Genomic DNA, 24999 nt, shown 5'->3' with positions numbered 1-24999 from the left:
CCCGTGGTTTGTCAGGCAGCACCAGTCCCGCTGTGTCACCACATTTCCTTCTCAACCTGCACTTTGGACAGAGACCAGTCCTGCAGACACCTCGGCAAGGACGAGCCCTGGATGAGGACGACGACGAGCCGCTTTTGGGTGAGCTCAGAGCTGACTGAAACACAGGCGAAAAGCCCCAGCACAAACCAGGCCGCTTTGCTTTTCTCAAAAGTCACAAAGCTTCGCTCTGGCGGATCTCTTTGCATCGGAAACCCTTGTGCTCCCAGCGCGGTGACCCGCACGGGCGCCAGGTCAGAGCAGTCCGTCACCGCCTGCCTTTGAATTCAAGGTTTGAACCGCGCAGCGTGGCCAGAGAGGGCACATGCTGCGTGAGGTCATGGACCACCATTTCCCTGGCCCTGCGGCTGAGCCAGCGCAGCCTGCTGCTGTGCCGGGAGCGGCGGGGACAGTGCCGCTTCTGTCTCGCAGAAGCATCTGACCCGCTAGTAAGTGCGTATGAGAGAAACGAAGGTAGTTCTAAATTCAACTATGCCAACAAAAAGCCGTTTTTATAGAATCCCTCAGGCTGAAAGGGAACTCAAGGCACTTCACAACAAGAACACTGACCCTCTAGAACGAGTGAACCTTTAACTCTTGTTTCCTGCACCGCGAGTTTACAAGAGTGGATTAGGACGATTTCTCCAGAAAAGTGTGTCTATTTTATCGCTATTTCGCTTCAGAATTAGCCTTTATAAGTACTGCTCTGCAACTGCAAGCACGAAGAATTTAACCCAGTTTTTGTGCCAACAGGTCGTTTTAGCCTAACTTTCACTAGAGGTTTTCACTTTTGTATTTAATGGTTACAGGGGAAACGGGTTCTGAGCTTGGCAATTTGACCAGTAGCCTCCAAAAGACTGACTGAATTTTGCTTTTTACAGTTTAGAAAATTAAGAGCAGGAACCAGATTGTTCTCACCCCACCCACCCACCCACCCACCGCCCTTTCATCCCGTGATACACTGACACGTTGCAGCACTGGACCAACAATTTTGGGAGACCTTTAGTGTTAATCCATCGGGGACAGTGTTGGGCTGCTGGGCAACCCATGCAAATATTAATACACCAAGAGAAATCCTTAGATGGGATTTATTGAGGGTCATTTGTACATACGAGCTACATCTCCAAAACCTACTCTACCAGACAGCTTCCCTACAGTTAGGGAAACCCTTGCCTAGAATGGTTGCTTTACATGACTGATCTATTGAAACATGGAATGCCTGTAGAGTTGTGGCACTCCATGACATCTACACGGGACTTGCTTCAAGAGCTACGACCAGGGAGCCTCCTGGCTTCTCAGCCATGCAAGCTCGGTCAGGTCCTCTGGCCCGTTTGCTTGGCATTCATGCTTTCTGCCTAAAAAAAGAGGCAAAACGCACAATAATGCGGCATTCCAACATGCTAGTAATCAATCAAACACACTTGGTAGTAACATTAGAAGAGGCAATCGGGTCACCCAAGCAGGTAAGTCCTGCCTTAGCTTAGGCATTTGGATGGTTTTCCCCGACGGGTGTCAGAGGAGACATCTGGCTACACGCCAAGTAGCAATGTAGAAACACCAGGGAGAACGTTTTCACTACATGCGTGCTCAGACCGTCCCCTTGTCACCGCAGGCTCTCTCAGGAGCGGATCTCTCCTTTCTAGGGCTACCCTGGATACGGCGGGTGAGGAGGCTACACGCAAGCAGGCTCCAATGGCTGACTCTGCTCCCGCTGGCTCTGGAGAGGTGGGTGAAAGAATCAGAGTGAGAATCTGGGCTGTAGAGACCAGAAAGGCTTTGCTGCTCCAAGGAACCAACAATGGATTCTTTTCTTGGAGGGCGGGGAGCCCAACCCAAGCCTGTCTGATGCGGAGAGAAGCTGCATTTTGTCAGGAGTTCTTTCTTTAACTTCCGCATGTGCAGCACAGCCTCCCTGGGTAGTTCCAGTCCACTGGCCAGCTGTCCTGTGAAGGCTGGCACTGCTGCACAACGATGCTGTCTGTCTTGCAGGCTGCAAGATTGTGGCCCAGTGCAGCAGGAGGAAGCGAGGGGGGGGCAGCGCTCTCTGGCTACAAGCCAGGCCGGCTTAGCGTGACATTTCTGAATGCTGCAGCAAGGTGTTGACTCCTTGGTTAGCGGTGTCTGACAGGCTGACTAGAACTTTGCTTCTCCACGTGGAGACGCAGTGCCTTTTCAAATGAGAAATCACAACCACACCTCTAAATCAAGCGCATTGCTAATTACTACCATTGCACAGTATGTTTGAGATCGTGTCTTTCAACAGACACGGGGCTGAACGTCCTCTGCCACAGCAGCAGCTCTGGAAGGAATCTAACGGTTTCCAGCCTGTGTGGTGCAGATGTGCTGCTCTGCATGGCACAGCTATGGTGTCACAGACATTGCAAAACCTGCTCTTGTCCTGAGCACAGTTCTACTGCCTCTAAAATTCAGTCACACCGGGTGAGTTTTAGCCAGGGCTCATCTGAGCTCCGTCACAGGGCATTTCACTTGCAAAGTTCTCATCTCTCACTAGTATCCCAAAAGGAACCCCAACCAAAACCCAAAGCCCAAACCAGCATCCAGCTGCTTTGGGAGGTGGCGGGAGCAGCTGGTGGGGTTGGAGGGCGTTTGCCATCAGTCAGCGATGCCCTTGCCCTAAGCTGGAGTGGCAGATTTTAATCTATGTCGGATGCGGTGGCAGCGCGAGGTCAGGAGTTCTACTGGTGGTGGCAGTGTGAGGTCAGCAGCTCTGTTGGCGATGGCATTGGGAGGTCAGGAGTTCTACTGGTGGTGGCAGTGTGAGGTCAGCAGCTCTGTTGGCGATGGCATTGTGAGGTCAGCAGCTCTGTTGGTACCGGCACATTGGGGTTGCCAGGTGAGGAATGCAGGGCGCTCAGTTCCGCCCCGGAACAGCTCCGGGGAGCATTGGTCTGGCCCTAAAGCCAGCAGAAGGACGTGGGTACATGTTCTCTGGACCCTCGCTTCTATTTCCTGCCAGGAAGAGGAAACGCAGCCCTTTTCACCCTGCAGGTTAGGAATAATCCCTCTGCCCGATGGGGACCATCCCAAAGTGATGCTGCGTTGTCAGGAGGGAGGGAGCTGGCACCAGCTGTGCTGGGATGGAGCCGGCTGAGGCCGTTGAAATCAAAACGGCCTGGGCGGACCTGGGGTAGCGATGCCTGTAGTATCAGCTGGGATCCCGAGCGGTGCCCTGGGGTAGGAAGGTGGCCCTGCCGGGGGAGGCTGGTTCCAGCTGGCGTTGGCAGCGTGCCCGCCTGCCAGCTCTCTGCTGCTTCGGCTGGGGTGCTTGGAGAGGCGGGCAGGGAGAGCTGGGCTGCTGGTTGAAACATCCCTCAACAACCCCCCTGGGGGCTGCAGGTGACACTTTCCTTGCACTGTGTCCCCCTGGCTGCACCGGTGCGGATTCGGCTGGGAGTGAGTTTGCCGCTGTCGGCTGTTAGAAAGGGAAAGGCTCTGAGGTCTCTCCCTGCGAGCACCGAGGTTTTGAAAAGGTGCTGATCTCCTTAGTTATAGCCTTAATTTTGCCTCCTCCCTTTGCAGCCCCTCCCTCCCTCCTCAACCTGCAGTCTCTTCAAGAGGAAATTTGAAAATGTTTTCAGTATAGGCGCGGGGTGGGAACTTCTGATAGCCGAGGGCTTGATGCGTTGATCACGAGAAAGCGCAGCCGGGCACCTCCTGGGAAGTGCCCCTGCGCAGATGAACTGCCTGACTGCAGCATCTGGGGGGTTGTGAGCCACGTGGAGGTGATGCCCCCACGGGGGAAACGCGCGAGTGGGACAGCGCGGAAGAGACTGGCTTCCAGACTCGGGACGGGCTTCGGTTAGCGGTTAAGAAGAGTGGAGGCAGCAGCATCTTCCTCCGCGTGGGGCTGCACCCCGCCTGCCAGGTCTCAGACCAGGCAGTACGGTCTCCGTTGCTGCTCCGTGTGTCATGGGTGAAGAACCTGAGCGTGGAGAGGAGGGTGGGAAAGGACCCTGTGCCCGGTTTGCCCGCCAGTTAATGGCAGAGGTGGAAAGAGAAGTGCCACATCCAGCACTCCCTTTGCAAGTCTCGTTTCTTCCTGCGGGCATCTGCCGGGGAGATGAGACGGTTAATGGCCATGCTCTGCTTTTCTTTGGCTTGAACTTAGGCCTTTTCTTGGTGTTTGCATCTCAAGGAGGTGGTAGCATCTTGGTTCTCTGTGTGCTGTCTGTAGCATCATTGCTGGGCTGGTTCTCATCACTGGCCGCTGGGAGCAGCTACCCAGTGGGATGCGGTCACCGCGCATCCTCCCTGCCAGGCTGGGCAGAGGCCAGCAGTGCCGCAGGGCGCGGGTGGCAAAGGGAGGTGGCCAGGGCTGTTGCAAAGCTGGGGAAAGCTCTCCCGTGCATGCTTTCCCCTGCCAGGGGGGTGTTTTATTCCAAAGCTGAGACCCTGGATGCACTTCCACCTGCGCCTGGGTGCAGAGAAAAGGCCAGGTGCCCCAGGGAGAGACCAGGTCTTGGCCAAACTGCACCACAGGCAGTCTGAAAACGGGCTCTCTTACTGCCGCAGGGCTGCAGGTATCGCCCAGGGTCATGCAAAAGCGTCCCATTGGACATGTCATGGGCACTGTGCTCATGGCTCTCTCTGGTTGCACCCCTGTTTTTTTCTTCCCCCCCTTTGGTTCTTCTGGAGATTGCTGCAGCCAGCACAGGTGGTCCCTGCAGTGCAGCTGGAGCACCGTGCGCTGGCTGCGCTGCGCAGGAGCACAAACCTGGGGGTGGGGGTGGGGGTGGGGGGTGTCGACAGGTTGCCCTCACCCAGGGGTGTGTGAATCCTGAGCACTTTTTTGGAGCGTGGTGCCATTTGAAAACACAGATGGACATTGGAGACTCCCTGCTCCCAGAGAGGCCGTTGCACCTCTTTGTTGTACCCACTAACTGTTGTCCTGGTGTCTTGCAGGCACAGAAGAGTACGGCACAATGGATGTCTATGACCCTCAGATGCTGGATGTTGTAGTCTTTGGAGGTCTGATGGTGGTATTGGCCATTGGGATCTTCCTGCTGTTCTCCTTCATGAAGAAGGTCCTCCTTCCTTCTGAGGAAGCCTTGGCCAAGCAAGGCAAATACATTAAGAAGACCAAGCAGCAGAAAAAAGAGGCAAAGAAGAAAAAGAAAGCTGTTTGGAAAAAAGGAAAGGGAAAGAAAACAGGAGAGAAACCAAATGGAAAGATCCCAGAGCAGCACCAAAGTGCTCCAACTCTCAGCCCCGTCACTATCAAGAAACCAAATGTTCTTCCAACCCACGAGGAGCAGAAGCCTAATGGACCTGTCATGAAGGCAGCTGCATCCAACAAGAGCGAGCCAGGTAAGACCAAGTTCCTCTGCGTATATCCCCGTTGAGTAAGCCAGCAGAGGGATAGGAGAAGGGCTGGAGTCATCTCGTTCCCTTAGCAAAGAAAGAGCTGGAACGAACCTGCCTAGTGAAAGGCAGGAGACGACCTTGCTGCTCTGCGCCACCGGCACCGCTGCGTGGAGCGATGTCCCCTAGGGAGGCTGTGTCACGATGGAGTCCTGCTTCTGATGCCCACCATGTCTCTGCTCCCTGGCATTAGCAAAGCGTGCCCAGCTCCGGCTGGAAACGCTCAGTGTGATGGAGGGCGGTGGCAGGGCGGCAGGAGCAGGAGCAGAGCCAGGCAGAGGTGGCAGCTGGCTCAGGGAACGCTTGTCTGTGGTGAGCGCCGTCCCCAGCGCTCGTCACATTGCTTTCGGTTAGAGAGGTATCAAACTTGGCTGTGGACATCTGGGCGGTTACTGGCGTGAAATGGCACTTACGGGGTTGAAGTCAACTGAGGTGATGCTACTCAGCCCTGCCGTTGGCTCGAGCGCTCCCAACCCCTCCTCTCTCCTCCCCAGCACCTGCGGACTCGGATGGGCCCCTCTACCTGCCCTACAAGACGCTTGTGTCCACGGTCAGCAGCACGGCGTTCAGCGAGGGGGAGGCCCAGCGGCTCATCGAGATCCTGAGGGAGAAAGCGGGCATCGTCCAGGACACCTGGCACACGGTAGGGCTGCCAGCACCGCCGTGGCCGCCAGGGCCGGGCCGAGCCTCGGGGGGTGCGGAGGGGTGAAGGCAGCCCGTTTTCGGGCAGGCTGTCCCCCGAGGGTCAGCCTTAGAGACGGGAGCTGAATTTTCCCTGGGGCAGAGGGCATGATCCTGTGCGTGTGGGGGGGAGGGGTTGGATCGGTCGGTGGCGGTCCCCGCTGATGTGCCACCCTGTGCCGGCAGGCCATGCAGACGGGTTACCTGGTCGCTGTCCTGGAACGCCAGCTGGAGGAGAAGGAGAAGCAGCTCGCCACTGAGCAGGAGGCTGCAGCCGCTGCCAGAAACAAGAGGCGGGAGCTGAGCAAGGTAAGTGCCGCGCAGCCCTCCCGGCACCCCTGGCACGGGCCCTGCCCCTCACGGCATGGGGGCACCTCCGAAAGGGTTACACTTTTTAAAGCCTTCTGAGCTAGGAGGCCACTTGTTTCAAGTCCCCTTAGAGCAGGGAAATTCCTACGCTCAGGACTGACCGGGTGGCTTCTCTCCTCGAAGGAGCTGGTGGCCGAGCGGGCTAAGGTGACGGCTCTGGAGGGCAAGCTGAAGGTGCAGCTGCTGGCCTGCGAACAGGAGTTGGAGCTGAGGCAGGCACGCATGCAGGTCATCAACCAGGACCATGCCCAGAAAACGCAGCAGCTCCAGGACAAGGTGAGCCCCACGCAGTGCTCTGCAGCTTCCTCCGCTGGCTGCCGGCTGGCCTTCGGTGGCAGGTGCTGGTCTTTTGGAGAAGACCGAGGTGGACGACGGGACCAGAGCCTCAGGGAGGGGCGAGTGCCCCGCAGTGCTCCTGCCCCGTGGTGCTCAAGCTAGAAGAGGGAGGTGGGAGCATCCTCATGGGATGCGGCAGCCCCGGGGCTCTCAGCATCAGCAGACACCTCGCTGTGGCTTCCTTGCCAGTCCCTCTTGCTCATGGGGTGGGCTTCTCAGGAGGGAGCAGAGGGACCGGCAGTGGCAGCATTAACCCCTGTTGGGCTCTCCCTAGATCCGGACCCTGCAGGAGCAGCTGGAGAACGGCCCCAACACGCAGCTGGCTCGCCTGCAGCAGGAGAACTCCATGCTGAGGGATGCCCTCTACCAGACCAGCAGCTGGCTGGAGAGCAAGTAAGACTGGGGCGGGGGGCAGAGCCTGGGGCCGCCCTCTGGCAAGCCCTGGGGGTGGCTGTCCATCAGGCTTGGCCACCCGCTTTCTGGAGGGTGCTTCTACAGGCACCCCAGCTAGCTGGAGGTAGAGGAGGGAGTGAGGAAGAGATTGCCAAATGGCTTTTGGGGGCCTGGCAGGGGAAACAAGGATGTTTTTCCCAAGTGGAAGGGCAGGGGAAACCCTCTCTGCTTTGGGGTCACCTGTGCTGATGCCAGCGGAGGGGGGCAGAGGGGACCAGAAGGCGCTGCAGCATTGATCCCCAATTCGGGGAGCTTGTGCTCACCAACTTCAGAAGAAACGTAGCTGGCTCCTTGATGGGAGCGGTGCTGCAGAGAACCGAGACCTGCCTGGTGCATACAGAACAAACAGGAGCTAGGGAGAAGAATTTCACGCTCCTTTCTATAGAAGGTCTGAAATGGCTGGTGATTAACAGCGCCCAGCTAATTACAGAGCAGACTCCAGCTGCCTAGAGTGCTTTCTGCTGTGTCTGGGAACACAGATCCTTGCGACTTCTCCTTCAGGAGAAAGGAATGCCTCCTGTGATGGAAACGCAGCTTTTGAAAAGTGATGTGTCAGCTCTCTGCACCCCGTCCCTGAAGGACCAGGCGTGTCCCAGAAACAGGCGAACGCCACCGCTGAGATGTTTCAAGCCCTGTTACCAGGCCCACAGGGGGATGTGTTCCCCCTGGGTAACGCCAGGGATGCTTGACTGGCCTGCGGGCTGGAATAACGCTGCTTCTCTTGGTGCAGGTATAACCCTGAGCTGGCCAGGTTGCGGGAGGAGTACGCCAAGCTGATGAACGAGCTGTCTGAACAGTCAAAGGTGCTGCAGCGAAAGGAGCAGCAGAGGAAGAGCCTGGAGCTCAAAGCGTCAGCCTTGCAGATGCAGATGGAGCAGCTGCAGGTCAGGCAAGCGCCTGCAAACCTGCTCCCCTCAGAGAGACGGGGCGCGTGGCTGAATTGTGTGGGATCCGTGGGGCTGGCCATGGGGAGAGCTCGGGGGGAGATGAGCGTCCGCATTTGGAAAGGGAGCTGCCTGGCGGACCCCCTGTCAGTTTGTCACATGCCAGGAGCTCTATTGCGCATCGCCGGCAAAGCCCAGGGGGCACGCTGCCCTGGTGGGAGCCGTTCTCGCTCACCTGTGAAGCTCACCAGCCGGCTGTGAGGGTGGGGGGAAGCCTAGATGCTGCACCCTGATGAGTGGTAGCCTCAGGTGAGAGAGGAAACCCAGTGGCCCCTGCCAGCGGGTGCTCACGAGGACGTGGGTGCTCCCTCTCGACTCTGAAGCCCTTGGTGCACGAGGTAGAGCTTGTGGCTTGTTTGTTGTCACCGGGGGGTGCCTGGATTTGGGGGTTTAGGGGTGTTTAAAGGACACCTCCCAGGTAGGGCCTCTGAGCACGCCGCTGGAGCAGTGGCGCATCGCTGGCTTGTGGCCACCGCGGCGGCTCAGTGCAGACCTGAGGTGACCCGAGATGTTCTGGAGGGGGGAAGGTCACCAGAGGGCCAAGGGAAGCTCAGGCAGATGCCTTCTTTTGACTCCCATGTCGGAAGAACTGGTAAAAAAAATAACAAGCGACCTGGACCAGGAAACAACCAAACTCCAGGAGTACTGAAGGTTACCCAGGATCATCTGGCCAAATGGAGTGAAACAGTGAAGAAGTTGAAAGAACAGCTTCAGGAAATGGTCCTTGTGGTGGCCACAGCCATCCCTCCCCTTGGTGCTGGCGGAGGCAGGGGGAAGCGCGTGTCAGGCAGTGGTTGAAAACCAGAGACAAGGTGGCACTTGCTGCCAGAAACCATCTGGGTGGCTTTTGGGAAGCTCGGGGAGCATAGGAGATGGTGGTCATGGTTCTCCCTGCTCAAAAGGCAGGACCTGGCCCACCTGTGAAACGCTTTGATGCTTGAGCTGCCACGAGGATAAGGTTGAGACCCAGCTGAGTAACCCACCTCTGTTTTCCTTCTCCAGGGGGAAGAGGAAAGTTAGAAAGGACTTCCGTCTCACCAGTCTGTGACCTAGACCTTACCATTCCTAAAAATAAAAATAAAAATATATGCTGAATGTACTGTAGAAAAATGTTACAAGCCATTAGTGACCTAAAACCTAGGTTTACAACTAGTTTTAAAAACACTGTTATTATTATATAATCTATAATATATTTCTTACTGAAAAATAATAATACAAAAACCCCAACCAGTAAACACTGCAGGCATGTGTTTGTAACAAAATCTTCATACTGTTTTGTACAACCAACCGTTTGCTGCCCAGGGAGCCGCTCCGGCCACGTCGGGGCAGGCAGAACCCACGCATGTGTGAAAAGGGAAGACTGTGCTTGTACATCAACTGCTGCAATTATTTTTTTCCTTTTTCTTTTTTCTATTTTTTCTTTATAGTTCCTTTTGTTTCTTGGTTGGAGTGAAAGAAGTGTGAAAGTGAGAGCCACCATGGAAGGAAGCCTCTCTTTGATGGGTGGCTTTTGTCTATTTCTGGGTGTCGGTGCAATTACAATGACGTAGTGAAAAGAGCTTATCCTTGCTTCATTTGCCCGGTTAATATTTGATCATTTTTTATTAAGTTTGCAAGCCAGCCAGGTGTTTGGGGTCACTGAAGAAGGACCCTGCTGTGGCCGGGAGCAGATCCTTTATTCCCCGCCTTGCTCGCTGTGCTGCAAACAGCCATACCTTCTGTTTTTCCTCCAAGACACGCAAAGGAGAGAACCCTTCCCTTCCAGCTACGTGTGTTTTCACGCTGGCGGTGCACCCCGAGGTCCCCTGCCATGGGGTCAGGCTGATCGTGGGGACAGGGCAGAGCAGCATGAGCGTGGGGACAGGTCACAGCAGCACAGCCATGCCAGCCCGGCGCAGGCTGCTCCTGCTCGCTTAAGCCTCAGCGCACCCCTGTAATTCTGACCCTGCGGGTGCTGCGTGGTGGTGGTCCTTGGGCACTGCCGGGCTCTCCAGCCTTCTCTCTCCCCTTCTTGTGGCTTTTTTTTTTTTTTTAATTTTTCCTTTTTTTTTAATTTCAAGTTGGTTTCTTAGGGAATGGCAGAGACCATGTCACAACTCGGTGCCTGTCTCCTCACAATAAAGCTGCTGAGCGCAGCGCTGACATCAGCGGCATTTGAGGAGCTGGTGGGGGGAAAAGGCCCCCAAAGTACTTGGTACCTGCTGGGTGTGTGAAGAACCAAGGCCAGGACGGGGATGAAGGCCAGACGCGCCTCCGTTTTGCTCCCAGAGAAGTCAGCGTGTGCTCAGCCTCTACATCAGACACAGCAGAGACTCCACGCAGGCAGGACTGGGTAGACACGTGTCCTGTCCCCCCAGCACTGCAGCTTTCTGGGTCATGATGGAGAAGGGATGTGCAAGTCACACTTGGGCTGTGGGGTCTTTGATCAGGCAAGAAGATGGGGTCCTGCTGAATTCAGGCTGAGGGAATGGCAAGCTGAGAGCCCCCACGCAGCCCCCCACTGCCCCCCAGACCTGCCTCCCACCCTTGTCCAGAGGCACCGAGCTAGCTGGGGCTTCGCTGACTGAGCAAGGGCTGCCGCCCCCAGAAGCCGGGGCACCCATCAGTGCTGAGCTCGTCAATGCTCATTGCAGAAATGGGCTGAGCACCTTTGGGGGGTCACGCTGAGCCGCGAGAAGGACCACCCCCCGCCTCCCCAGATCCGGTGGGTGGCTCGGTGACACCCCTCCATCACTGCCTGCAGTGCCTCTCAGGATGGGAGGTGATGGAGCGCCGCACCTGGCCAGAGGGCTGTGTGTCCCCGGGAGGTGGTGGCCCCAGCCCCTTGCGCGGCAGCTGAGACCCCACACACTCACTACAAGCCTTGCTGCCGCTGCAACCCCCAGCCCTGTTGTACGTGCATAGGCTGCATACCCGACAAGTACCCCGGGCTCTGGCAGGTCCATCTCCCCGCACCGGAGGGACAAACCCGGTGAGCAGAGCTTTTCCCCGCAGCCACCATTAGCCTTCAGTTTCTCTACCTGGGCTTTGCGGCGCATGGGAAGGACCTCATGAACCAAGGACGGCCAGTGACAGCACTGTCATGTCTGCAGCATGCCTGGCCTGATACCTTTTGCCTTTGGAGATCCTCAAAAAGCGAGGGAATGCCTGAAGTTTACCAGGGTTGCAAACTGGGCTGGAGCAAGCTGTTGAGCGTAGCGGGGTGGCCATCACCCTCGGAGAGCCCCCGGTAGCGAGAGCCCCCCAGCAGCAGGTGCAGCAAAGTGATGTGATCTTTCCGCTTTTCAGCTTTTTCTTTTTTGCTTTTGCAGCAGCGATTCCCTTGATTGTGAGCTCTTGTGCAAAACAGGGCAGATGGTACCCAGGCGTTAACACAGAAGCAGCAACAAAGCCCCCAAACCAGCCAATGCAAGGAGGGCAGCCGGTGTCCCAAGCACACTAAGGGCTCTGATGATGCTCCAGAAACTGTGTGAGAGCAGATTTGGTGTCCCCAGCATGGGGGGACATTGATGCCCTTCCAGGACACGTCGCCGAGCTGGCTCTTTTAGGAGGAAAGATGGGCAGATTCTTGCTAAGCAAAGCTGAAAAACCTCCCATCTCTTTGGGGAAAGAGGTTGAGCTTAATTTTCCACACCTGAAGTGGTACTGCTGGGATTTTTTTCTTCCCGCGGCACCTTGGTGGAAGGGGAAGTCCACCCTGAGGGGGTAGGGAAAGCCAAGCCTTGCCCACCAGCACAGGGCTGAGCACTGGCCAGCCCCTGCTCTCCTGGGAGCCCGTGGCGTTTTGCAACATGCCTGCTTTGCTGGGGGCACTCGCGCTGTCGGCTGGGCACCTGTCAGCCTGTGACTCAGGGCAGGCCGATCGGCTGCTGGGATCCGCAGGTAGATGGGCTGCTGGGATCCGCAGGCAGGCACCTAATTGGTAAAGATGAAGCAGCTGCCCAGCTGGGGGGATTTTGGATGGGAATGCTGGATCCTTCTGCCCGATTCCGGCCACGGCGGGAGTTACCTTTCAGCCTGGCTATGTGACGGGCTTATCAAGCCACAGCTTAGACACCCAAGGTCACCTTTGCTGGAGCCGCTAAATTGTGTTTGCAGCACCTGCTGCTCACGCTCAGGCCTCAATTACCAGTCTCCATCTCCCATCCCAATCCTCTCCCCAGGGTCATGGACAAAAATGGCTGTTGGGAAACCCTTGCCCGCACGTGGACTTGAAAGGGTTTCTACCCGCTGTGCTCTTGCTGCAGCCAAGCTGCCCTACCTGGGCTGCAGTCCTGCTGAGCTGGCGTGGCTCTGAGCTGGGTCCGTCACCTGAACCCCTTCGCCTTTTTCTTCTTCGTGTAGTCCTGCCGGGAAGCCGTTTCCTCCTCAGCAAGTGGCCAGGCTACAGCAAGCGTTCCTCATGTTCTCTCTCCCTGCTCGCCTTGCCTTTTCAAAAGGTCTGGGTGACCTGGGAGAAACCGTAACGGAAAGGATTTCAACAGCCACAGGAAGAAACATTTTGCTTGCCACAGAGTCTCCAGCGGCAGCAGGATAAACAGCCTTGGGAGATAATAAAATTGGGCCCACTGACTCCATGGCGGGGACAAGCCTGAAGCATTATAGCTCTGAAGGTTGCCAGCTACTGCCAGCCGTGGCACGCAGGAGTATTCCAGAGGCCAGTACAACACCTGGGCACTTCCTGCAAGTGCCCCAAAGCCCCTTAGCCCAGACTAAGCTGCGGGAGCGCACCTAGCCAAGGCCTGAAGTGCCACCTCAGGCTTCTCATCCCTCAAAAGATCCCTGGGACTAAGGCACTTTGGAGGCGAGTCCCTGATGCGAGCGAGGGCTTTCCCGTTGTGCAGACTGCACTCCTGCCTGCCAGGTCTGACATCCTTCCCCCTTTGCAGGGTTTCTCCTGCTCCCTTTCCTAACCGAGGGAGGAAATCCCAGGCAGAAGTCCCCCACGGCGTCACCTGGGCTGGCTGTCTCTTGGAAGATGCCTGCAGTCTGGAGGCGCGTCATCAGGTGGATCTGGGGCTGGGAGTTCCCGTGGTTTGTCAGGCAGCACCAGTCCCGCTGTGTCACCACATTTCCTTCTCAACCTGCACTTTGGACAGAGACCAGTCCTGCAGACACCTCGGCAAGGACGAGCCCTGGATGAGGACGACGACGAGCCGCTTTTGGGTGAGCTCAGAGCTGACTGAAACACAGGCGAAAAGCCCCAGCACAAACCAGGCCGCTTTGCTTTTCTCAAAAGTCACAAAGCTTCGCTCTGGCGGATCTCTTTGCATCGGAAACCCTTGTGCTCCCAGCGCGGTGACCCGCACGGGCGCCAGGTCAGAGCAGTCCGTCACCGCCTGCCTTTGAATTCAAGGTTTGAACCGCGCAGCGTGGCCAGAGAGGGCACATGCTGCGTGAGGTCATGGACCACCATTTCCCTGGCCCTGCGGCTGAGCCAGCGCAGCCTGCTGCTGTGCCGGGAGCGGCGGGGACAGTGCCGCTTCTGTCTCGCAGAAGCATCTGACCCGCTAGTAAGTGCGTATGAGAGAAACGAAGGTAGTTCTAAATTCAACTATGCCAACAAAAAGCCGTTTTTATAGAATCCCTCAGGCTGAAAGGGAACTCAAGGCACTTCACAACAAGAACACTGACCCTCTAGAACGAGTGAACCTTTAACTCTTGTTTCCTGCACCGCGAGTTTACAAGAGTGGATTAGGACGATTTCTCCAGAAAAGTGTGTCTATTTTATCGCTATTTCGCTTCAGAATTAGCCTTTATAAGTACTGCTCTGCAACTGCAAGCACGAAGAATTTAACCCAGTTTTTGTGCCAACAGGTCGTTTTAGCCTAACTTTCACTAGAGGTTTTCACTTTTGTATTTAATGGTTACAGGGGAAACGGGTTCTGAGCTTGGCAATTTGACCAGTAGCCTCCAAAAGACTGACTGAATTTTGCTTTTTACAGTTTAGAAAATTAAGAGCAGGAACCAGATTGTTCTCACCCCACCCACCCACCCACCCACCGCCCTTTCATCCCGTGATACACTGACACGTTGCAGCACTGGACCAACAATTTTGGGAGACCTTTAGTGTTAATCCATCGGGGACAGTGTTGGGCTGCCGGGCAACCCATGCAAATATTAATACACCAAGAGAAATCCTTAGATGGGATTTATTGAGGGTCATTTGTACATACGAGCTACATCTCCAAAACCTACTCTACCAGACAGCTTCCCTACAGTTAGGGAAACCCTTGCCTAGAATGGTTGCTTTACATGACTGATCTATTGAAACATGGAATGCCTGTAGAGTTGTGGCACTCCATGACATCTACACGGGACTTGCTTCAAGAGCTACGACCAGGGAGCCTCCTGGCTTCTCAGCCATGCAAGCTCGGTCAGGTCCTCTGGCCCGTTTGCTTGGCATTCATGCTTTCTGCCTAAAAAAAGAGGCAAAACGCACAATAATGCGGCATTCCAACATGCTAGTAATCAATCAAACACACTTGGTAGTAACATTAGAAGAGGCAATCGGGTCACCCAAGCAGGTAAGTCCTGCCTTAGCTTAGGCATTTGGATGGTTTTCCCCGACGGGTGTCAGAGGAGACATCTGGCTACACGCCAAGTAGCAATGTAGAAACACCAGGGAGAACGTTTTCACTACATGCGTGCTCAGACCGTCCCCTTGTCACCGCAGGCTCTCTCAGGAGCGGATCTCTCCTTTCTAGGGCTACCCTGGATACGGCGGGTGAGGAGGCTACACGCAAGCAGGCTCCAATGGCTGACTCTGCTCCCGCTGGCTCTGGAGAGGTGGGTGAAAGAATCAGAGTGAGAATCTGGGCTGTAGAGACCAGAAAGGCTTTGCTGCTCCAAGGAACCAACAATGGATTCTTTTCTTGGAGGGCGGGGAGCCCAACCCAAGCCTGTCTGATGCGGAGAGAAGCTGCATTTTGTCAGGAGTTCTTTCTTTAACTTCCGCATGTGCAGCACAGCCTCCCTGGGTAGTTCCAGTCCACTGGCCAGCTGTCCTGTGAAGGCTGGCACTGCTGCACAACGATGCTGTCTGTCTTGCAGGCTGCAAGATTGTGGCCCAGTGCAGCAGGAGGAAGCGAGGGGGGGGCAGCGCTCTCTGGCTACAAGCCAGGCCGGCTTGGCGTGACATTTCTGAATGCTGCAGCAAGGTGTTGACTCCTTGGTTAGCGGTGTCTGACAGGCTGACTAGAACTTTGCTTCTCCACGTGGAGACGCAGTGCCTTTTCAAATGAGAAATCACAACCACACCTCTAAATCAAGCGCATTGCTAATTACTACCATTGCACAGTATGTTTGAGATCGTGTCTTTCAACAGACACGGGGCTGAACGTCCTCTGCCACAGCAGCAGCTCTGGAAGGAATCTAACGGTTTCCAGCCTGTGTGGTGCAGATGTGCTGCTCTGCATGGCACAGCTATGGTGTCACAGACATTGCAAAACCTGCTCTTGTCCTGAGCACAGTTCTACTGCCTCTAAAATTCAGTCACACCGGGTGAGTTTTAGCCAGGGCTCATCTGAGCTCCGTCACAGGGCATTTCACTTGCAAAGTTCTCATCTCTCACTAGTATCCCAAAAGGAACCCCAACCAAAACCCAAAGCCCAAACCAGCATCCAGCTGCTTTGGGAGGTGGCGGGAGCAGCTGGTGGGGTTGGAGGGCGTTTGCCATCAGTCAGCGATGCCCTTGCCCTAAGCTGGAGTGGCAGATTTTAATCTATGTCGGATGCGGTGGCAGCGCGAGGTCAGGAGTTCTACTGGTGGTGGCAGTGTGAGGTCAGCAGCTCTGTTGGCGATGGCATTGGGAGGTCAGGAGTTCTACTGGTGGTGGCAGTGTGAGGTCAGCAGCTCTGTTGGCGATGGCATTGTGAGGTCAGCAGCTCTGTTGGTACCGGCACATTGGGGTTGCCAGGTGAGGAATGCAGGGCGCTCAGTTCCGCCCCGGAACAGCTCCGGGGAGCATTGGTCTGGCCCTAAAGCCAGCAGAAGGACGTGGGTACATGTTCTCTGGACCCTCGCTTCTATTTCCTGCCAGGAAGAGGAAACGCAGCCCTTTTCACCCTGCAGGTTAGGAATAATCCCTCTGCCCGATGGGGACCATCCCAAAGTGATGCTGCGTTGTCAGGAGGGAGGGAGCTGGCACCAGCTGTGCTGGGATGGAGCCGGCTGAGGCCGTTGAAATCAAAACGGCCTGGGCGGACCTGGGGTAGCGATGCCTGTAGTATCAGCTGGGATCCCGAGCGGTGCCCTGGGGTAGGAAGGTGGCCCTGCCGGGGGAGGCTGGTTCCAGCTGGCGTTGGCAGCGTGCCCGCCTGCCAGCTCTCTGCTGCTTCGGCTGGGGTGCTTGGAGAGGCGGGCAGGGAGAGCTGGGCTGCTGGTTGAAACATCCCTCAACAACCCCCCTGGGGGCTGCAGGTGACACTTTCCTTGCACTGTGTCCCCCTGGCTGCACCGGTGCGGATTCGGCTGGGAGTGAGTTTGCCGCTGTCGGCTGTTAGAAAGGGAAAGGCTCTGAGGTCTCTCCCTGCGAGCACCGAGGTTTTGAAAAGGTGCTGATCTCCTTAGTTATAGCCTTAATTTTGCCTCCTCCCTTTGCAGCCCCTCCCTCCCTCCTCAACCTGCAGTCTCTTCAAGAGGAAATTTGAAAATGTTTTCAGTATAGGCGCGGGGTGGGAACTTCTGATAGCCGAGGGCTTGATGCGTTGATCACGAGAAAGCGCAGCCGGGCACCTCCTGGGAAGTGCCCCTGCGCAGATGAACTGCCTGACTGCAGCATCTGGGGGGTTGTGAGCCACGTGGAGGTGATGCCCCCACGGGGGAAACGCGCGAGTGGGACAGCGCGGAAGAGACTGGCTTCCAGACTCGGGACGGGCTTCGGTTAGCGGTTAAGAAGAGTGGAGGCAGCAGCATCTTCCTCCGCGTGGGGCTGCACCCCGCCTGCCAGGTCTCAGACCAGGCAGTACGGTCTCCGTTGCTGCTCCGTGTGTCATGGGTGAAGAACCTGAGCGTGGAGAGGAGGGTGGGAAAGGACCCTGTGCCCGGTTTGCCCGCCAGTTAATGGCAGAGGTGGAAAGAGAAGTGCCACATCCAGCACTCCCTTTGCAAGTCTCGTTTCTTCCTGCGGGCATCTGCCGGGGAGATGAGACGGTTAATGGCCATGCTCTGCTTTTCTTTGGCTTGAACTTAGGCCTTTTCTTGGTGTTTGCATCTCAAGGAGGTGGTAGCATCTTGGTTCTCTGTGTGCTGTCTGTAGCATCATTGCTGGGCTGGTTCTCATCACTGGCCGCTGGGAGCAGCTACCCAGTGGGATGCGGTCACCGCGCATCCTCCCTGCCAGGCTGGGCAGAGGCCAGCAGTGCCGCAGGGCGCGGGTGGCAAAGGGAGGTGGCCAGGGCTGTTGCAAAGCTGGGGAAAGCTCTCCCGTGCATGCTTTCCCCTGCCAGGGGGGTGTTTTATTCCAAAGCTGAGACCCTGGATGCACTTCCACCTGCGCCTGGGTGCAGAGAAAAGGCCAGGTGCCCCAGGGAGAGACCAGGTCTTGGCCAAACTGCACCACAGGCAGTCTGAAAACGGGCTCTCTTACTGCCGCAGGGCTGCAGGTATCGCCCAGGGTCATGCAAAAGCGTCCCATTGGACATGTCATGGGCACTGTGCTCATGGCTCTCTCTGGTTGCACCCCTGTTTTTTTCTTCCCCCCCTTTGGTTCTTCTGGAGATTGCTGCAGCCAGCACAGGTGGTCCCTGCAGTGCAGCTGGAGCACCGTGCGCTGGCTGCGCTGCGCAGGAGCACAAACCTGGGGGTGGGGGTGGGGGTGGGGGGTGTCGACAGGTTGCCCTCACCCAGGGGTGTGTGAATCCTGAGCACTTTTTTGGAGCGTGGTGCCATTTGAAAACACAGATGGACATTGGAGACTCCCTGCTCCCAGAGAGGCCGTTGCACCTCTTTGTTGTACCCACTAACTGTTGTCCTGGTGTCTTGCAGGCACAGAAGAGTACGGCACAATGGATGTCTATGACCCTCAGATGCTGGATGTTGTAGTCTTTGGAGGTCTGATGGTGGTATTGGCCATTGGGATCTTCCTGCTGTTCTCCTTCATGAAGAAGGTCCTCCTTCCTTTTGAGGAAGCCTTGGCCAAGCAAGGCAAATACATTAAGAAGACCAAGCAGCAGAAAAAAGAGGCAAAGAAGAAAAAGAAAGCTGTTGGGAAAAAAGGAATGGGAAAGAAAACGGAAGAGAAACCAAATGGAAAGATCCCAGAGCAGCACCAAAGTGCTCCAACTCTCAGCTCCGTCACTATCAAGAAACCAAATGTTCTTCCAACCCACGAGGAGCAGAAGCCTAATGGACCTGTCATGAAGGCAGCTGCATCCAACAAGAGCGAGCCAGGTAAGACCAAGTTCCTCTGCGTATATCCCCGTTGAGTAAGCCAGCAGAGGGATAGGAGAAGGGCTGGAGTCATCTCGTTCCCTTAGCAAAGAAAGAGCTGGAACGAACCTGCCTAGTGAAAGGCAGGAGACGACCTTGCTGCTCTGCGCCACCGGCACCGCTGCGTGGAGCGATGTCCCCTAGGGAGGCTGTGTCACGATGGAGTCCTGCTTCTGATGCCCACCATGTCTCTGCTCCCTGGCATTAGCAAAGCGTGCCCAGCTCCGGCTGGAAACGCTCAGTGTGATGGAGGGCGGTGGCAGGGCGGCAGGAGCAGGAGCAGAGCCAGGCAGAGGTGGCAGCTGGCTCAGGGAACGCTTGTCTGTGGTGAGCGCCGTCCCCAGCGCTCGTCACATTGCTTTCGGTTAGAGAGGTATCAAACTTGGCTGTGGACATCTGGGCGGTTGCTGGCGTGAAATGGCACTTACGGGGTTGAAGTCAACTGAGGTGATGCTACTCAGCCCTGCCGTTGGCTCGAGCGCTCCCAACCCCTCCTCTCTCCTCCCCAGCACCTGCGGACTCGGATGGGCCCCTCTACCTGCCCTACAAGACGCTTGTGTCCACGGTCAGCAGCACGGCGTTCAGCGAGGGGGAGGCCCAGCGGCTCATCGAGATCCTGAGGGAGAAAGCGGGCATCGTCCAGGACACCTGGCACACGGTAGGGCTGCCAGCACCGCCGTGGCCGCCAGGGCCGGGCCGAGCCTCGGGGGGTGCGGAGGGGTGAAGGCAGCCCGTTTTCGGGCAGGCTGTCCCCCGAGGGTCAGCCTTAGAGACGGGAGCTGAATTTTCCCTGGGGCAGAGGGCATGATCCTGTGCGTGTGGGGGGGAGGGGTTGGATCGGTCGGTGGCGGTCCCCGCTGATGTGCCACCCTGTGCCGGCAGGCCATGCAGACGGGTTACCTGGTCGCTGTCCTGGAACGCCAGCTGGAGGAGAAGGAGAAGCAGCTCGCCACTGAGCAGGAGGCTGCAGCCGCTGCCAGAAACAAGAGGCGGGAGCTGAGCAAGGTAAGTGCCGCGCAGCCCTCCCGGCACCCCTGGCACGGGCCCTGCCCCTCACGGCATGGGGGCACCTCCGAAAGGGTTACACTTTTTAAAGCCTTCTGAGCTAGGAGGCCACTTGTTTCAAGTCCCCTTAGAGCAGGGAAATTCCTACGCTCAGGACTGACCGGGTGGCTTCTCTCCTCGAAGGAGCTGGTGGCCGAGCGGGCTAAGGTGACGGCTCTGGAGGGCAAGCTGAAGGTGCAGCTGCTGGCCTGCGAACAGGAGTTGGAGCTGAGGCAGGCACGCATGCAGGCCATCAACCAGGACCATGCCCAGAAAACGCAGCAGCTCCAGGACAAGGTGAGCCCCACGCGGTGCTCTGCAGCTTCCTCCGCTGGCTGCCGGCTGGCCTTCGGTGGCAGGTGCTGGTCTTTTGGAGAAGACCGAGGTGGACGACGGGACCAGAGCCTCAGGGAGGGGCGAGTGCCCCGCAGTGCTCCTGCCCCGTGGTGCTCAAGCTAGAAGAGGGAGGTGGGAGCATCCTCATGGGATGCGGCAGCCCCGGGGCTCTCAGCATCAGCAGACACCTCGCTGTGGCTTCCTTGCCAGTCCCTCTTGCTCATGGGGTGGGCTTCTCAGGAGGGAGCAGAGGGACCGGCAGTGGCAGCATTAACCCCTGTTGGGCTCTCCCTAGATCCGGACCCTGCAGGAGCAGCTGGAGAACGGCCCCAACACGCAGCTGGCTCGCCTGCAGCAGGAGAACTCCATGCTGAGGGATGCCCTCTACCAGACCAGCAGCTGGCTGGAGAGCAAGTAAGACTGGGGCGGGGGGCAGAGCCTGGGGCCGCCCTCTGGCAAGCCCTGGGGGTGGCTGTCCATCAGGCTTGGCCACCCGCTTTCTGGAGGGTGCTTCTACAGGCACCCCAGCTAGCTGGAGGTAGAGGAGGGAGTGAGGAAGAGATTGCCAAATGGCTTTTGGGGGCCTGGCAGGGGAAACAAGGATGTTTTTCCCAAGTGGAAGGGCAGGGGAAACCCTCTCTGCTTTGGGGTCACCTGTGCTGATGCCAGCGGAGGGGGGCAGAGGGGACCAGAAGGCGCTGCAGCATTGATCCCCAATTCGGGGAGCTTGTGCTCACCAACTTCAGAAGAAACGTAGCTGGCTCCTTGATGGGAGCGGTGCTGCAGAGAACCGAGACCTGCCTGGTGCATACAGAACAAACAGGAGCTAGGGAGAAGAATTTCACGCTCCTTTCTATAGAAGGTCTGAAATGGCTGGTGATTAACAGCGCCCAGCTAATTACAGAGCAGACTCCAGCTGCCTAGAGTGCTTTCTGCTGTGTCTGGGAACACAGATCCTTGCGACTTCTCCTTCAGGAGAAAGGAATGCCTCCTGTGATGGAAACGCAGCTTTTGAAAAGTGATGTGTCAGCTCTCTGCACCCCGTCCCTGAAGGACCAGGCGTGTCCCAGAAACAGGCGAACGCCACCGCTGAGATGTTTCAAGCCCTGTTACCAGGCCCACAGGGGGATGTGTTCCCCCTGGGTAACGCCAGGGATGCTTGACTGGCCTGCGGGCTGGAATAACGCTGCTTCTCTTGGTGCAGGTATAACCCTGAGCTGGCCAGGTTGCGGGAGGAGTACGCCAAGCTGATGAACGAGCTGTCTGAACAGTCAAAGGTGCTGCAGCGAAAGGAGCAGCAGAGGAAGAGCCTGAGCTCAAAGCGTCAGCCTTGCAGATGCAGATGGAGCAGCTGCAGGTCAGGCAAGCGCCTGCAAACCTGCTCCCCTCAGAGAGACGGGGCGCGTGGCTGAATTGTGTGGGATCCATGGGGCTGGCCATGGGGAGAGCTCGGGGGGAGATGAGCGTCCGCATTTGGAAAGGGAGCTGCCTGGCGGACCCCCTGTCAGTTTGTCACATGCCAGGAGCTCTATTGCGCATCGCCGGCAAAGCCCAGGGGGCACGCTGCCCTGGTGGGAGCCGTTCTCGCTCACCTGTGAAGCTCACCAGCCGGCTGTGAGGGTGGGGGGAAGCCTAGATGCTGCACCCTGATGAGTGGTAGCCTCAGGTGAGAGAGGAAACCCAGTGGCCCCTGCCAGCGGGTGCTCACGAGGACGTGGGTGCTCCCTCTCGACTCTGAAGCCCTTGGTGCACGAGGTAGAGCTTGTGGCTTGTTTGTTGTCACCGGGGGGTGCCTGGATTTGGGGGTTTAGGGGTGTTTAAAGGACACCTCCCAGGTAGGGCCTCTGAGCACGCCGCTGGAGCAGTGGCGCATCGCTGGCTTGTGGCCACCGCGGCGGCTCAGTGCAGACCTGAGGTGACCCGAGATGTTCTGGAGGGGGGAAGGTCACCAGAGGGCCAAGGGAAGCTCAGGCAGATGCCTTCTTTTGACTCCCATGTCGGAAGAACTGGTAAAAAAAATAACAAGCGACCTGGACCAGGAAACAACCAAACTCCAGGAGTACTGAAGGTTACCCAGGATCATCTGGCCAAATGGAGTGAAACAGTGAAGAAGTTGAAAGAACAGCTTCAGGAAATGGTCCTTGTGGTGGCCACAGCCATCCCTCCCCTTGGTGCTGGCGGAGGCAGGGGGAAGCGCGTGTCAGGCAGTGGTTGAAAACCAGAGACAAGGTGGCACTTGCTGCCAGAAACCATCTGGGTGGCTTTTGGGAAGCTCGGGGAGCATAGGAGATGGTGGTCATGGTTCTCCCTGCTCAAAAGGCAGGACCTGGCCCACCTGTGAAACGCTTTGATGCTTGAGCTGCCACGAGGATAAGGTTGAGACCCAGCTGAGTAACCCACCTCTGTTTTCCTTCTCCAGGGGGAAGAGGAAAGTTAGAAAGGACTTCCGTCTCACCAGTCTGTGACCTAGACCTTACCATTCCTAAAAATAAAAATAAAAATATATGCTGAATGTACTGTAGAAAAATGTTACAAGCCATTAGTGACCTAAAACCTAGGTTTACAACTAGTTTTAAAAACACTGTTATTATTATATAATCTATAATATATTTCTTACTGAAAAATAATAATACAAAAACCCCAACCAGTAAACACTGCAGGCATATGTTTGTAACAAAATCTTCATACTGTTTTGTACAACCAACCGTTTGCTGCCCAGGGAGCCGCTCCGGCCACGTCGGGGCAGGCAGAACCCACGCATGTGTGAAAAGGGAAGACTGTGCTTGTACATCAACTGCTGCAATTATTTTTTTCCTTTTTCTTTTTTCTATTTTTTCTTTATAGTTCCTTTTGTTTCTTGGTTGGAGTGAAAGAAGTGTGAAAGTGAGAGCCACCATGGAAGGAAGCCTCTCTTTGATGGGTGGCTTTTGTCTATTTCTGGGTGTTGGTGCAATTACAATGACGTAGTGAAAAGAGCTTATCCTTGCTTCATTTGCCCGGTTAATATTTGATCATTTTTTATTAAGTTTGCAAGCCAGCCAGGTGTTTGGGGTCACTGAAGAAGGACCCTGCTGTGGCCGGGAGCAGATCCTTTATTCCCCGCCTTGCTCGCTGTGCTGCAAACAGCCATACCTTCTGTTTTTCCTCCAAGACACGCAAAGGAGAGAACCCTTCCCTTCCAGCTACGTGTGTTTTCACGCTGGCGGTGCACCCCGAGGTCCCCTGCCATGGGGTCAGGCTGATCGTGGGGACAGGGCAGAGCAGCATGAGCGTGGGGACAGGTCACAGCAGCACAGCCATGCCAGCCCGGCGCAGGCTGCTCCTGCTCGCTTAAGCCTCAGCGCACCCCTGTAATTCTGACCCTGCGGGTGCTGCGTGGTGGTGGTCCTTGGGCACTGCCGGGCTCTCCAGCCTTCTCTCTCCCCTTCTTGTGGCTTTTTTTTTTTTTTTAATTTTTCCTTTTTTTTTAATTTCAAGTTGGTTTCTTAGGGAATGGCAGAGACCATGTCACAACTCGGTGCCTGTCTCCTCACAATAAAGCTGCTGAGCGCAGCGCTGACATCAGCGGCATTTGAGGAGCTGGTGGGGGGAAAAGGCCCCCAAAGTACTTGGTACCTGCTGGGTGTGTGAAGAACCAAGGCCAGGACGGGGATGAAAGCCAGACGTGCCTCCGTTTTGCTCCCAGAGAAGTCAGCGTGTGCTCAGCCTCTATATCAGACACAGCAGAGACTCCACGCAGGCAGGACTGGGTAGACACGTGTCCTGTCCCCCCAGCACTGCAGCTTTCTGGGTCATGATGGAGAAGGGATGTGCAAGTCACACTTGGGCTGTGGGGTCTTTGATCAGGCAAGAAGATGGGGTCCTGCTGAATTCAGGCTGAGGGAATGGCAAGCTGAGAGCCCCCACGCAGCCCCCCACTGCCCCCCAGACCTGCCTCCCACCCTTGTCCAGAGGCACCGAGCTAGCTGGGGCTTCGCTGACTGAGCAAGGGCTGCCGCCCCCAGAAGCCGGGGCACCCATCAGTGCTGAGCTCGTCAATGCTCATTGCAGAAATGGGCTGAGCACCTTTGGGGGGTCACGCTGAGCCGCGAGAAGGACCACCCCCGCCTCCCCAGATCCGGTGGGTGGCTCGGTGACACCCCTCCATCACTGCCTGCAGTGCCTCTCAGGATGGGAGGTGATGGAGCGCCGCACCTGGCCAGAGGGCTGTGTGTCCCCGGGAGGTGGTGGCCCCAGCCCCTTGCGCGGCAGCTGAGACCCCACGCACTCACTACAAGCCTTGCTGCCGCTGCAACCCCCAGCCCTGTTGTACGTGCATAGGCTGCATACCCGACAAGTACCCCGGGCTCTGGCAGGTCCATCTCCCCGCACCGGAGGGACAAACCCGGTGAGCAGAGCTTTTCCCCGCAGCCACCATTAGCCTTCAGTTTCTCTACCTGGGCTTTGCGGCGCATGGGAAGGACCTCATGAACCAAGGACGGCCAGTGACAGCACTGTCATGTCTGCAGCATGCCTGGCCTGATACCTTTTGCCTTTGGAGATCCTCAAAAAGCGAGGGAATGCCTGAAGTTTACCAGGGTTGCAAACTGGGCTGGAGCAAGCTGTTGAGCGTAGCGGGGTGGCCATCACCCTCGGAGAGCCCCCGGTAGCGAGAGCCCCCCAGCAGCAGGTGCAGCAAAGTGATGTGATCTTTCCGCTTTTCAGCTTTTTCTTTTTTGCTTTTGCAGCAGCGATTCCCTTGATTGTGAGCTCTTGTGCAAAACAGGGCAGATGGTACCCAGGCGTTAACACAGAAGCAGCAACAAAGCCCCCAAACCAGCCAATGCAAGGAGGGCAGCCGGTGTCCCAAGCACACTAAGGGCTCTGATGATGCTCCAGAAACTGTGTGAGAGCAGATTTGGTGTCCCCAGCATGGGGGGACATTGATGCCCTTCCAGGACACGTCGCCGAGCTGGCTCTTTTAGGAGGAAAGATGGGCAGATTCTTG

General features: G+C 56.6%; 1 protein-coding gene across 1 annotated transcript in view; it reads left to right on the top strand.

The window, feature by feature from the left end:
* Window positions 1-1418: 1418 nt before the first annotated feature.
* The window catches only part of LOC129737291 (ribosome-binding protein 1-like), a 33438-nt gene continuing 9857 nt past the window's right edge, over window positions 1419-24999 (top strand). The window contains 17 exon segments of the mRNA XM_055726005.1: window positions 1419-1499; window positions 4442-4577; window positions 4960-5156; window positions 5280-5364; window positions 5913-6061; window positions 6328-6408; window positions 6592-6744; window positions 7079-7197; window positions 7988-8141; window positions 13301-13367; window positions 18189-18593; window positions 19142-19290; window positions 19515-19637; window positions 19821-19973; window positions 20308-20426; window positions 21217-21320; window positions 21323-21369. Coding sequence (XP_055581980.1) covers window positions 1419-1499; window positions 4442-4577; window positions 4960-5156; window positions 5280-5364; window positions 5913-6061; window positions 6328-6408; window positions 6592-6744; window positions 7079-7197; window positions 7988-8141; window positions 13301-13367; window positions 18189-18593; window positions 19142-19290; window positions 19515-19637; window positions 19821-19973; window positions 20308-20426; window positions 21217-21320; window positions 21323-21369 — 2322 coding nt within the window.

This window comes from Falco cherrug, chromosome 13 (assembly GCF_023634085.1).
Source record: "Falco cherrug isolate bFalChe1 chromosome 13, bFalChe1.pri, whole genome shotgun sequence".
Taxonomy (NCBI): domain Eukaryota; kingdom Metazoa; phylum Chordata; class Aves; order Falconiformes; family Falconidae; genus Falco; species Falco cherrug.
The sequence above is the reverse complement of the archived record's forward strand: the minus strand, read 5'-3'. Positions and strand labels throughout refer to the sequence as shown.